This window comes from Antrostomus carolinensis, unplaced genomic scaffold (genome assembly GCF_000700745.2).
Source record: "Antrostomus carolinensis isolate BGI_N321 unplaced genomic scaffold, ASM70074v2 scaffold44079, whole genome shotgun sequence".
In the NCBI taxonomy this organism is placed as follows: Eukaryota; Metazoa; Chordata; class Aves; order Caprimulgiformes; family Caprimulgidae; genus Antrostomus; species Antrostomus carolinensis.
Window position 1 is genome coordinate 1 of NW_010338700.1, and position 13483 is coordinate 13483.

Genomic DNA, 13483 nt, shown 5'->3' on the forward strand with positions numbered 1-13483 from the left:
AAACCTTGCCATGCAAACCCAATACAGTTGTAGACAGTGATCAGGTCTCCCCTCAGCCTCCTCTTCTCTAGGCTAGACAACCCCAATTCCCTCAGCTGCTCCTCATAAGACTTCTTCTCTGGCCCCTTCACCAGCTTAATTGCCCTTCTCTGGACACACTCCGGTGCCTCCATGTCCTTCTTGTAATGAGGGGCCGAAAACTGGACACAGTATTCAAAGTGCAGTCTCACCCAAGCTGAGTATGGGGGAAAGATTACTTCCCAGGAAGTAGCATGCTAACTAATCTATCAGGCAGCATCTGTTCCTCCACTTCAGCATATTTCTTAGTTAAACATCAAAATATGTAAAAAATAAAAAATAATTTGAAAAAAAACCCCCACCAATCAACAAACAAACCAAAAAAACCCCAATAAACCACAATAAACTTACTCCTTACAGGATATCTGAAATTTCCTGCCTTTTTTCCTTCTGTTCTTAAGATGAAAAAGTTTATATGGTAGTGCTATAGACATGCTTGCAGCAAGTTGCAGTACAGAAGTCTGGTTGAGGCAGTTCTCCACCTTTGTGTAGGGGGTAAATTCACCAGCGTTTGCTCCTTCGAGTTTTGGCTGATAGTGCCAGTGCTGCTGCATAGGCCAGTCAGCCAGCAAGAGCAGCTACAGCATGAGTCATTCTCTTTGGAGACTGAGCACTACTGCAGTACAGAGTCGCATATGCTTGGCACCATGCTGTTCTTTGAAACACTTCTTCTAAGGCTTACAAGAAATGTACACCTTTCCTAGAGGTTAATTCAGGATGGTAGTGCAGTGCTTTAAACGAGGCTTCAGTGGTTATTGAAGGTAAACACTTTGTGACCAGAGAAGTAATTATACTATGCAAATAAAACAAAAGTCATGCAATGTCTAGACATTGTGTTGGTTTTTTGTCAGTGTTATGAAATCTACTGAGCCAAATTTCTCTTGATATCTAAAGATCCAATTTTCTGTTTCTCTTTACAGCTGGATCAGTTGGCTGTAGATGCTGCAAAGGAGAAGAGAGATATGGAGCAAAAGCACTCCACTATTCAACAAAAGGTACTTGAGAGAATGTAAAATGCAGACTGAACACACATTTTGTATCTCTAGCATCTCTCCCCGGTGGTGCCTCTCTGCATCAGAACTGTGAGGGATGGTATCTCTAGTGCAGAGAAATAGACTTTGCACATCATTGAGCATAGGGTTGGATTGCAGATACTGATTTTGTATTACAGAACAGAATATTCTGTATAGTTTTGACTGAAACATAAGTAGAACAGTAGAGTTTATTTGAATGCTGGGACTCTAAAATTTCATTAGAACTCTTAATTCCTATTACATCTTGGATTCAGTATAGTTGTAAAAATTGCTGTCTTTCCGTCCTGTGTGTCTGTAGAAGAGGTATATACATTGCACAGTGCTACAGTCATAGTGTCACTTTCTGGACTGTGCCAATTCTGAGTGCAGCACTTTGAGGTAGTGTGGCAGCTGCTGTTGCTTACAAAGGGCAAAAGTAGACTTTTGTAAAGGCTGTTTGATGTGCGGTGTTCAACTGTACACAAGCATGGAAGTAATAATGTTCAATTGCTGGTTTGGGAAGACTTGTATGTGCAATAATTCTTATTTTTGCTAGTTGAGAAAAACGTAGATAATTCATGTTGTGGGGGGAATGATTTCTGTTGTTTGGATGTTTCAGAAGCTCTAGATCAGTGTTGGTTTTGCAGGTATAATGCTAGAAGTTAAAAATATTTCCACTGAACTCTCCGGTAGTGAGCTAATACTGCAGGTACTTTTGAAAGGGATTAGATACCAGTTTAAAGGTAATGCAATGCTTCTTCCTCTCATTCAAATACATTCTTTATCTGTTCAGGTGGCATAAATTAAAAAAAAAAAGCCTAATGTAAATTAAATCTAATGAGTAAATAAATTCAGGAATGCAAACATGTTAAGATTATAATTTAGGTAGCCTTAGTAGGAGCCAGTATTAATGGGAATAGGTAACATTTTGGGATGCTGAAAATGTTTTTGTCGCTGCATCCTGCCATTCCTGCAGGAGCTGGTGGGAAGCATTAGAATTGCTGTAACTGACATTAAACAGGCACAATGATGGGTTTTAGGGTGGTGCTGATGTGCTATTTGGAGGCAGAAATGAGGTAACTACAGGCAGGGAAGGGGAGGAAAGAACTTGAGAATTAACATTGATGTTAAAATTTTACTTTGGAGCTCAATAGGCCTAGTTTCAGGAATGGGCAGTAGTTGAGGGATTTTTAACTGTTACAGAACTGCGGTGCTTGGTGAAGGATGTCAGTTATAGGCAATTATCTTTTAATTGGCCTTGGAAGCAATAACTTGTTGCCATGAATTATGGTCACTGCTGTTGCCAATGGTGTTTACAGTTTTTGTTTTTTCTTCATATGCTGCTTAAGGCTGCTTTGCAGGTAAACTATTTCTAATATTATCAATGGTTGTTGAAACTTTCAAGCTTCATTAAACTTGATAAGCTATAGCTGTGTGTAATATAAATATTCTTGGTTTCTAGTACAAATGGCAATAATAATAATGAGGTTATTTATCTATTGTTCCGTATTTTAATTAAATTACCATTTTACACTGTCTCCAAAATATAATCAAGGCAGTCAGATTGTATTGTATGTTGTCCTCTGAAGTTCTGTGTTTCAAGTTGTATGTGTTGTCTCCTGTCCTTTTCAGTGAAGTCATTGATGCGTTTTTGTGATGATAATGCCTAGATGAATGCATCTAGGCTTTGGAGGACATGCTTTATTGGAAATTCCTCTTATAACTTGTTAAATCATTTTCTTGGTTCAAATCATATTGTCTGTTTTTTGTTTCCTCCTACTTGGTTATCCCAACTTTCCCACCAAATTTGCTTCCAGCTCATCAGGATTTCAGAATCTTGAACTGCCTTAGACCTTAGATCTTGTTCTTTATATTATCATTTGTCATCTGGTCAACCTGGGAACTTTACTCTCGTCTCATGGCTTTTCATGTTGCTTTCCACTGGTCTGCTTCTTAGGTGTATGTTCCCAAATCTTGCAGTACCAAATCCTTCCATGTTTTATAACTACTGAAACTTCTCCTTGTGTTGATATTGTGAGGTGTAAATGCATTTAATGTACTGAAGTTTTAATCTAATGCTTCAGAATGATGCCTTTTCTTCATTGTGTGGATAAAGAACAGTTCCTTTACTGAAATGTATAGGTAAGTGCACATGTGCACACACCTACCCACCCACTACCTGTGTTTGCATATATGTGCATATGCATGCAGAATAATTGCACTAATTAAATAACTCATCTCACTTTTCTTTACAATCATCATACTTTTTAATTAGGCTGTTGTCTGAGAGGTTAATATAAAAGTCATGGAAGGGCTTGGTCACCACTATAGTTTGATTTCTGTTTTAAGAGAACTGATGCCCGATTTTTTTTTTTTAGTTTGTTTTAACTTTTGTGTTCTATTTACTCAACAAATATGCAGGAAACTTTTTTTATTGTAAGAAATTATTTTTTTCATATTAATCTGGAGCAATGCATACTGTAAATTAATCTAGAAATGCCATTATCATTATGGGAACTTTTGGCAATATATTTTTATAGGGAAAGACTCATGTCAAGAGAGTGTTGTCACAGTGTCAATATCACTTAAGATGTATAACTCTTGTTTTCTGAGCAGTTTGCTGCCCATTGCTGTAGTAACATGGTGAATGAAGAAATAATTTTAAAATTGGTTGGACCTGTAAACAGCATTTTTGCTTCTTGGTTTTGTGCCAAAGCTTATATCTTGTTTTAAAATGAGGGAAATGATACAGGAAAAATGTTTGCATTAACTTCAAATTGTTGTTGTATTTAAATTCCTTTTTCATTAAAAAAAAAAAAAAAATCTGCATCCAAAAAACTGTTCAGGAAACATCTGGAGTGAGAATGATTTGAAAATTTTTAACATCTTGAGTAAACAAGGTGATAGGAAACCAGATGCTACCACAGTCATAATGCAGGCATAAACCAGAGCTGCTGTTGAGAAGTAATGCAAACTAATTCCTGTCTCAAAAACAAAGGTGTGCCAGTGTTTCAAGAGAGTTGAAATGGCTCAATGACTATATTGCCTTCTTTCGCTTTGTCTTGGACTGTAAACCCTGGTACTTGCTCTGTCTGTTGTTGCTTTAAGCCCTTCCCCAAGGGACTTTAAATTTAAGCATGAGAAACATCTCTTGCCAATGGGATGGGAATGGAAGCAACTCTCTAAGCGAGGGGTTGCACAATTAGTGTCTTCTGTTTAGTATACCCTGGAGTCATTTGCAGATTAGTGTTTTCTTTGGTACTTGCACTCCCCCATTTACTGTCTTTTAAAAAACTTTATTCTGTTTCTCTACAGTAAGAAAACATATTGAATACATATTCAGTGTTCAAATGCTGATATTCACAGTCCCTAAGATTTACTGGTAAAATGACTTGAATAGCTTCCGTGACCCACTAGCAATCTTCATATTGAAAGTAAATCAAAAACTCTGCTGCTGAAAAGTATGGGAGTTTGTCTAGATAACAAGAAAATTATATGTAGGGCAACAGAAAACACGCAAGCTATGGGATGAATCTGATATGTGTGGTAAGCTGATAAGTTCGTATGAAAATACACTTACTGAAACACTGTTGAGAATGGTACATATTCTGTGACCCACCAGATTAGTATCAATTGTGGAAATGAAAGTTGTTTTTCCATTGCCAGCTGGTTTGCTATCCCCTGTGGACATTTAAAGAAAAATGAGAAGAAAAAAGCATGAAAGCACGCTGTACACTTCACTTGTGTAACACACTTCCCTATGTCAGCTGGCCAACTCTGAAAAATATGTATCAGAATAGAAGCCATAGATGCTCCTTGCTTCAAATCTGAATGAAATGTGAGATATAGCACGTGGGATGAACCTGATATAGCACTTCAGTGTAACTTCCATAATACTGGCTTAATTTTCTTCATTCTGATTAGGTGAAATGTACTTTAGTCCTAACTGACACCTAGTTAGTAAACAAATTATGTTTAAAATTAAGTCTTGTCAGCTGCGAGTTTGCTTAAGGAATACAGAATTCTGAATCACATAAAGTGACTGGGTTTATTAACATGTGATTCTCTTACCCAGGACACTGGAAAGATATGGATGTATTTCTCTCCACACCCTGATTTTTTTTTTCCTGAGTCACTAAACTTTTCCATAAGCCAAGATAAAAATAAACTATGTGACTGCTTTTCTCCTATTCTTTAATTATAAAATAGCAAATACTATAAGACCAGACATGGCTTATCTAGTTCCTTTTTCTACTTTTATCCTTACTATTGAAATAAAATGTGGGTTTTTTGTTCATCTTTTTACTGACCACAACTTTATCAATGAAGTTTTATGGATGAAGCATATGGAAGCTTTACTCCCTCCCCCTGAGTTAGTAGTCTGCTATGTATAGTTAGGAAAATTTGTCTGTATACTCTTGTGTCTTTATCTGCTCTGTGAAGGTGGAAGTCAATTCAGGGAAGCCATTAAAAATGACACTAAAACCACTTCATGAGGAAGGCTCAGTGTCTTAGACAATTTGGACTGAGAGTGTAGCATGATAAACAATCCAGAGGAGTTTTCCTGTCATGCTTGTATATGTCTTCAAAGTGTAAATCTAGATTCATTGGAAAAGAGACTTGCATTTTCTGCAGCAGTTCTCCAAACCTAGAGGAAAATGTGATTGCATAGTTCGGACAGAAGAGACTGAGGGAATGTATGTTGTCTTTCACTAGACAAGGAGTTGCAGGCATCACTGAGGCAGGAAGATGCAGATCTTTAGCAGGTTTCATTATGTTTGGGAGCTGGTAAGTTAGAGTAATTTATCAGTTTTTTGGGGAGGGGGAGAATGTGACATCAGCATGTCTAAGTTTGTGCTTATAGGGGTTTTTTCTTCTTTCCTTTTTCTTTTTTTTTTTTGGACAGGATAAGGAAAAAAAACTAGAAATGGCTTTTAACACTTTGAGAATGTTTGTGTATGTCATGAGAGTTGTGAAATACTAAGTTAAAATTGTACTGTGATATTTGTTTGTGCTTGCATTACGTCTTTTATGTTCAGCATGTCCTGATCTAGAAAACAGGTAGAAAAATCAAAATTATTAAATGCTGAATAATAAATTTACAAATTTTATTTTTGAGATTCTTGTATTTGCCACTTATATGTTTATTCAGATCAGTATATGGTAGTGATAGTTCCATTTTCTTTTGGAACTCTTTTGCACTAATCATCTGCCAGTGAATTAATGAAAATCTTGATTTAACATTTCAAATTTAGTTAATCTATTCAGATTGGTAATAGCTGAAAATACTGTGAGGAATTTTATAGAATTTGGTGCTGTGCTGGCCTGGGAGTGTAAAGGGCCCGTTTTGGTGTTTGTAGCCACTTCACTGTCTTGTTTAATTAACCTTGGATTGGACCAAACCATCTGCATGTATAAGGGTAAACATTGTGTGTAGCAGAAAAGTTGTGTGCAGGCTGGAACGTTACATAGGGCTGATGGTTTTGGTTTGAAGCCGATTTTTTGTTTGTTCTTGTATAGCCTCTTTTCCCCTACGTATAGTCAAATTCCTAAGGAGCAAAGTACAAAGCAGAACCTTACAGACATGCTTTTCACACAAACCTGATGTTTGCAGTTTACAAAAAGTACCTGCTGAAGGTATGGGAGAGTGATGTTATTGAATGTTCTGCATCCTCAGTATTTAACTTGGGTTTTTTTGTTCTGAAACTTAATTTTCAGTGATATCTCTTCTGCCCTAGTTAAGAGGAAGAAGCCATATGTTGCTAGTCTACTTTAGGGATATGTTTTACTACCAGTGAAGTTAAATGATAGCATATATATTATTTTGAGCTCTGGACACAGTTTATGATAAATTATGTCATTCCATTTGTGCTTTTCCATGCATCCCTAGTAACTGTTAGCCTACCACTCACTGAACACCTGAGCTCCGTAGCTCCCTGAGAAGAGTCCATGCTCTTTCAGATGAGATAGGAAAGCAAATAATCACCACGTTTATTAATACTTAGTCTGTTCTGCCTTTGCTGGAGATGTGAAGGAGTTAACCTTTCTCAAACTTGTAAAGCTGTTATTAACCATTATTAGCTGTTGTTATTTTTTTTACTAGATTGATTGAAATGTGTATTCCCTTGTCATACTTGTAGCTTCGTATCTTTGTCAGAGGTCATAAAGAAAAAATTACTGCTAAGTTCTTGTCATCATTGCCAGCACACTGACCACTCTTTTAGAGATAACTGATAGCATCATCTTAATTTGGTTACTTGTCTTCTAAGTTCTGATCTGGCTCACTTGTCAAGACGACATAACTGAAGAAAATGCTAAAGCATGACTGGGTCTGTGAAGTTGTCTGCAACAGGCTGCAACTGCTTTTCAGTTTTGACTGCTAACTCCCATTGCCCCTTTCCTCTACCTTAATCTCCCCTTTGTTTGGAATATATGCAAGACCGTCTGAGCAGCCAGTTGAAGCATCAGATGCTCTATTAGTAATGTTTGCACTCTCCTTGGCTTGTAAAGGTCACCAGTACCTGAGCAAGAAATTCCCATTGTGTGCAGGTAAAGTAAAAATCTTCAGCATTCTGATCTCATAAAACTGCTTTTTAAAAAAACTGTAAGGGGCAGAGAGTCATGACTTGACTAAGAAGTGTTGCAAACAAAACATTATTCCAAAACATTTACTCTTTTTGACGTTTATACTGCCCATATTTGAAGTTTCATTTGAAACTACAATGTCTTTTTATTGTCTTGTGCCTTTGTACTAGGATTATTCCAGTGATGATACTAAACTAGAATACAATGTAGATGCAGCCAATGGTATTGTTATGGAAGGTTATCTATTTAAGCGAGCCAGCAATGCCTTCAAGACTTGGAACAGGTAATTATTCAGAACCTTTATTTACTAACTTATTAAGATACTGCTTTTTAAACTAAATTCTTGTCTGACTTATAACCTACGCAATTCACTGATTCCACAGTTTTCACAGAACATTGGACGACTGTTAATTAACATAGAGATGACACTTCCAAACCATTTTTCCTTATTTTCTGTCCTAGTTGTTGCAAGCCTTCTTCTAAGAGTGTAGCTTAGTCTGGAGAAGTCCCATGTATGGAAAGCTTGCTTTGTTGTGGACAGTAGAGCTCTGTAAATACATTTTGGCCTTTACTTTGAGGTTGAAACAGAGCAATCCTTAGGATTATATACAATAAGTTCTGTGAATGTATGTGCTGGGAAGATAAGTGTGAGAGGACAAAGATGGAAGTGATAAAGCCATTGGAAGCAGGGAAACACAGTGAAGGACTCAAGTTTTTTCCTGAAAGATAAGCACATAATTGATACGTGCTTACAGTTCCTGTCCCGTGCATTGACTTCTGCTTAGTTTGGATGGTCCTGTTGGGAATTCAGAATGTCTCTTAAACGATGTATCTTCTACTGTTGTTTAGACATTTTTCTTCCTGAACAGGATTTCTTTTGTATTTCCAAGGGTCTACGCTTTTTTTCAAGGAAATATTATCTATGCTGGAGCATTTTCAGTATAGTTGGATACAGTTCTTGACTTTTAAAGTTAATTTGTTGTGATATAGAGCTCTTTTTATTATCTTATGCTCTGCAATTTTTGCAGCAGAGCACTGGTCATCCTTGCAAACTGGTGATTGCACTGTCAGTAGCAATATGTGTTTAAAGTAATAGCTTCTCTTTTCTCTCTGTTGGTATCAGTTGGTGTTCAGATGGTTCTAGGCCTTTTTAAGTACTCCTTTAACACGGAATTAAAGGCACCAGGAATCATTGCGGTTACCACTATATACTTGCCAGCATGAAAAACATAAGGGGAAAGGAAATGGTACAGTGGATTTTGTCTGGGTTTGACACACATCAGTATGATTCTAGCTAACAAATTAGATAATTGTGATACTTCTGTGTGCGTGTCTTGGTCAGTGAATCCATGGACTCCATAGTGGATTATCCTGGGAAAAGTCTGGTTGTTGAGGGAGGAAAAAAATCAAAACCATGTAATGCAGCCCTTTGAAGAGGGACAAATCTGTTCTAATGAATGCAAACTTGACTTGTTTCCAATCCAAGCTAATTTCTTGCTAGGATGATGTAGTTTCTTCCTGGGACAGCTGTCAGCTTGTGTTTAATTGTCTGAAGACTTTAGTAATTTGGGCTTTTGGGAATCAAGTTTCCTGTTCTCGAGATAGTTCTACATGATGCTGGCTTGAGAAACAAAGTGCTTGAGCAGGTTGCGAAGTAAACCACAAGAACTATTTGCAATTCAATGTTGCTGTGTTGAAAGAGCTAGAGATTTTGCAATCTCTTTTTATTGTGACTAAATGGATAGTGTATAATGTACATGAGTATTTCAGATAATATACTTCAATGGAATCAAAATAATGTCTTTATAGTGGAAAATCTTACAGTAACAGGTATGGAGACCTATTTTTGAATGTATGTCTATCTGTTTGTAAATGATATTGTGCACAATTTTTCTTAAGGTATCAGGAACCAAAATCAGGTGCATTTATTATTGTGGAGCAGTAGGTGGAAAGCTGTTTTGGCTCCTAGCAATTCAAATGCAAAATAAGTCTGTATTGTGAAGAAAGGTATGTGTGAATAAATGTGTGTAGGGAGAAAAGCATTTATCACACTAGTGTGTTCTGAATAGCTTTTAGGTTGGATGCATTAAATGTTTTCCTTTTTAATTCTGCTATATTTTCAGATCATGCTAATTCTTTGCTTATTTTGCTCATTTTGCATTTTTCATTCCTTCTCCTCCTTTCTCTTATGTTTTAATCCTACCCCATTTTTTCACATGACAGGAAAAAGCCAGATCACATCAGGTACCAACCAGCTTCTTTTATACCTTCCCAATATTTCTTTGGCACGCAAAAAGCTCTTAATTAACCCTGCATTTAATTTTGATTACTTGCAATGGATGTGTAAGTGGCTCAGTCTGAGAAAATAACAGAAGGATTCTGCCTGTGATTCCAGTATACCTGCTGCTCAACAGCTTTAAAATAATTAGAAAGATTGAACTAGTTTTAGCTAAAAAGGAATTAAAGCAAAGTTTCAGCACTCTGAGCGTACAAGATCAGTGTTTTGACTTTTTCCAATTGAAGTTGGTGAGATTTTTCTTATCAACTGCATTGGAAACAGAGATGTAACTTTTAAATGTTGTGCATTCTTAGTCACTATTTTCTTTGCATGCTGATAGCAACTAGTGAAGAAAACTGTTTCTTTTGAGAATCAATAAACATGATTAATTTTTTATGTAAAACTCAATTTAAATTTTGTATTTCTTTTTGCTGTTACTCAGTTCTCAGAAATTGAAAATATTTCTCAATTAATTTTGTATTATTTCCTACTTAATAAATACTCTTTTGAATTGTGTAGGTATAAACATTCTGTTTCTAAACCCAAACAACTATAATTAAGCACAACTGAGTGAGGCAGTGCAAATTACTTTAAGATTCCCCAAGTATGTTTTCTTCTTCATCTGCTTCTCTCCTATTTTTGACAGAATGACACATTTAAAAAAACTTTGATAATGGTCAGTACTTACTGCACACATGTTGCCTAAAAGTTTATGAACATTAATTCTTAGAAGAGGAAAGATGTGGTATACCCTGTAACAGCACCTTCAGTACATATATTGTAGCTCAGAAGTTCCTGCCTGTTACTGCTCTAGACCCCCAGCCGTCTGTTTCCTACAGAAATACGTGGAGTTTATTGATGATACTTGGTTAATACAGAATTACTCAAAATTTTTGGCCTGGATAAAACTACTGTGGTGCTGACTTGCTGGAGAAGAGTCTGCCACTTTTATTCTTTCAAGTATGCAATAAAATGTATTAACTTTATTTTCCATTGGCATCTACTTCAAAAATGTATCTACAAGTTATACTACATTCTAAATTGTTGATCTTCTGATCTTATCTTTAAAAAATATCAAAAACCCCACACTTTTTGGCTGGACTGGAGAGTTCTCTTAAACAGATGTAATTTCTATACTAGGAAAAAGGGGCTGGAATACTTTGAAAACTTCTAGACTAGGCTTTAAAGATGACACAAAATTTTACAACTTGAGTGCTCACTTATATCCAATTGATCAGATTGAAGCTTATTTACTTATTTAGCTGTAGAAGAAATTAAGCATTACATTAATTAAGCTATTTACATTACCTAAGGCCATTAATAGGGATTTGCTCCATTGCATGTTATCTTGGGGCAAGGCTGCATTTTTTTTTTCCTTTATCACTTAAGCACTGCTTTTCATGTTTTTCTGTTTGGTGTTATGTTCAAAAAAAGCACATTTAAAAGTCTGAGTTTATTTTCCTTTTCCAATCTACTTTTTTTGTTATCTATTTAAATATTAGCAATAACCTGCCTTTTGTTCATATTTGAGGCTTAGTTACTCCATCTGCTTTTTTTTTTTTTTAAATAGATGGTGAAGGTGATACCTTTTAAATAGCAGTGAACAAAACTATTGCTGTTAATAAACTGAAAAAGTAGTTAACTTTTTGCATTATTCTGCTCAATTCTCTTAACCCAAAAAGATGCCTGTTATTATATTGGAAATCCAGTATTAAAGGAGGGTCCTGTTGTTGCTTTTTAAATTAAACATATTTGCACAACATTTGAAAATATTGTTAAAAGGTAGAATCTCATCTGTCTACTAAGTATTAACTTTTCTAACAAATACTAGATTTTCTGATTTGAATCTAACTTTTTTATATCTTAATTTTTCTTAGCAATCTTTGTGTGCTTCTCTTCATGAATGGCTTGTTGAATAAACTTATGGAGCCCTCTTGTTACTAATTGTAGTAAACTGTAGCTTGAAGTTCAGCAGCCTGTAGAGAATAACAAGATTATGTTGCAATACAATATTTTGTATATTGTTACCATTCAACCTAATTGGCAGTGCTGAAAACAGTAATGTGTGGTATAAGCAGGGTATTTGAGATAATGGAGGAATGATGCTGTGATGAACACAGGTTCACATTATAAGCCTGAACAAAACAAAAAAAGTGTAAATTTCACTGCAGGACTGAATTATTTTTTTAATATTCCCTTCATTTTTGACAGTTCAATACCAGTGATGATTGGTTAGCTTTTATTTTGTGCATCCCCTGAAGAGCTAGAAAGGGATGGTTATATTTGCTGATTTTCAGTATTCAATGGTCTGATAAAACACTGTTAGATCTGAGGCACCTATATATTTTTTTTCCAAAATATGAATGACCTTTCCTTCTCTGTGAATTGCATCCTATTTGTACAGCAAGTTTGACAAGGAAGGATACAGTTCAGAGGGGTTTTCAAGTGTTACATTATCTTTTGAATTTTATAGGATGCTTTCGTTAAATCTTTATTTGATATTTTCCTACAAAGCTGAGGCTTAAGTTAGGATTGTAGTTAAAAGGTTTTCCTTGGTTTTGCTTTGTTTTTGTGTGCCATGTTTCCATTTCAGCATCTAAAATTTTAAGAAATGCCAAGTGATAGAGAGACATTAAACCTACATGGGGTAGCAACAATGTAGTATTTTTAGTGCCTTGCTAAGTTATTTCTTAGTTCCACTCTCAGAAATATTTCAGGAGTGAGTAGTTTGTGTAGTTTAAGTATTTTTGTTATTCAAACTCTCTGAATTTGTGTTCAAAGTTAAAGTTGTAGTTTGCTGCTAAAATACAGAAGTAAATGTTCTTTGAAATGAAAACGTGTTGTGTGATAGCTTAACTAATGTTGTCATAACATGAATGTGTTTGTTTAGGATTCAAATTATTTGAACCTTGCTTTCTTTTCTGTTTTGTCTCTGCTTTCCCTTTTTTCTCACTATTATTCTCACTAAATACTTGCCAGAATTGACTGCAGCATTACTTTTGTGAGTTCTTTTATGCAGTCTCTCTGTAGACTGTATGTTAGTGCATTTTGGTCAAATAAGCACCGTACAGTTATGTATTGTCTGGATGTCTCTTTATTTGAATAGGCGCTGGTTCTCAATACAAAATAACCAACTTGTGTACCAGAAGAAATTTAAGGTAGGTACTAAAAACTGGCTAGGGATAGTCTGGGGGGAGTGGGATGGTTTTTCTGATTGATCAGGAGAAAAAGAAATAGTGCTGACACTGGCATCCTGTGTGGTCTGGAACAACCTACTGTATTTTCTAAATTAGTTTCTCCCTTTGTAAAATGAGACTAATAGCTACACTTGGAGATTTTTTTTTATTCCTGCCCAGTGACTTTATTTGCTGTGGGTGTTGTTACCTTGTTGCAGAGAAGGTTTATGGAAGAACCTTAAAAGTTGTTGGTCTCAAAAGGCTTGTACACAGTTGGTGGCAGCGAAGTGTTCTGTGCTGTTCCTTGAGCTGTGGTGTTTAACTCTTACTGGATTCACATACCCCATTTAGCA

General features: G+C 35.8%; 1 protein-coding gene across 1 annotated transcript in view; it reads left to right on the forward strand.

Moving 5' to 3' along the window:
- The first annotated feature begins 1000 nt into the window (after nt 1–1000).
- The window catches only part of LOC104530879 (arf-GAP with coiled-coil, ANK repeat and PH domain-containing protein 2), a 29020-nt gene continuing 16537 nt past the window's right edge, over nt 1001–13483 (forward strand). Inside the window, exons 1-3 of the mRNA XM_010175599.1 lie at nt 1001–1073; nt 7847–7959; nt 13061–13112. Of these exons, the coding sequence (XP_010173901.1) occupies nt 1041–1073; nt 7847–7959; nt 13061–13112 (198 nt within the window). The 5' untranslated portion in view covers nt 1001–1040. The remainder of the gene's footprint in view (nt 1074–7846; nt 7960–13060; nt 13113–13483) is intronic.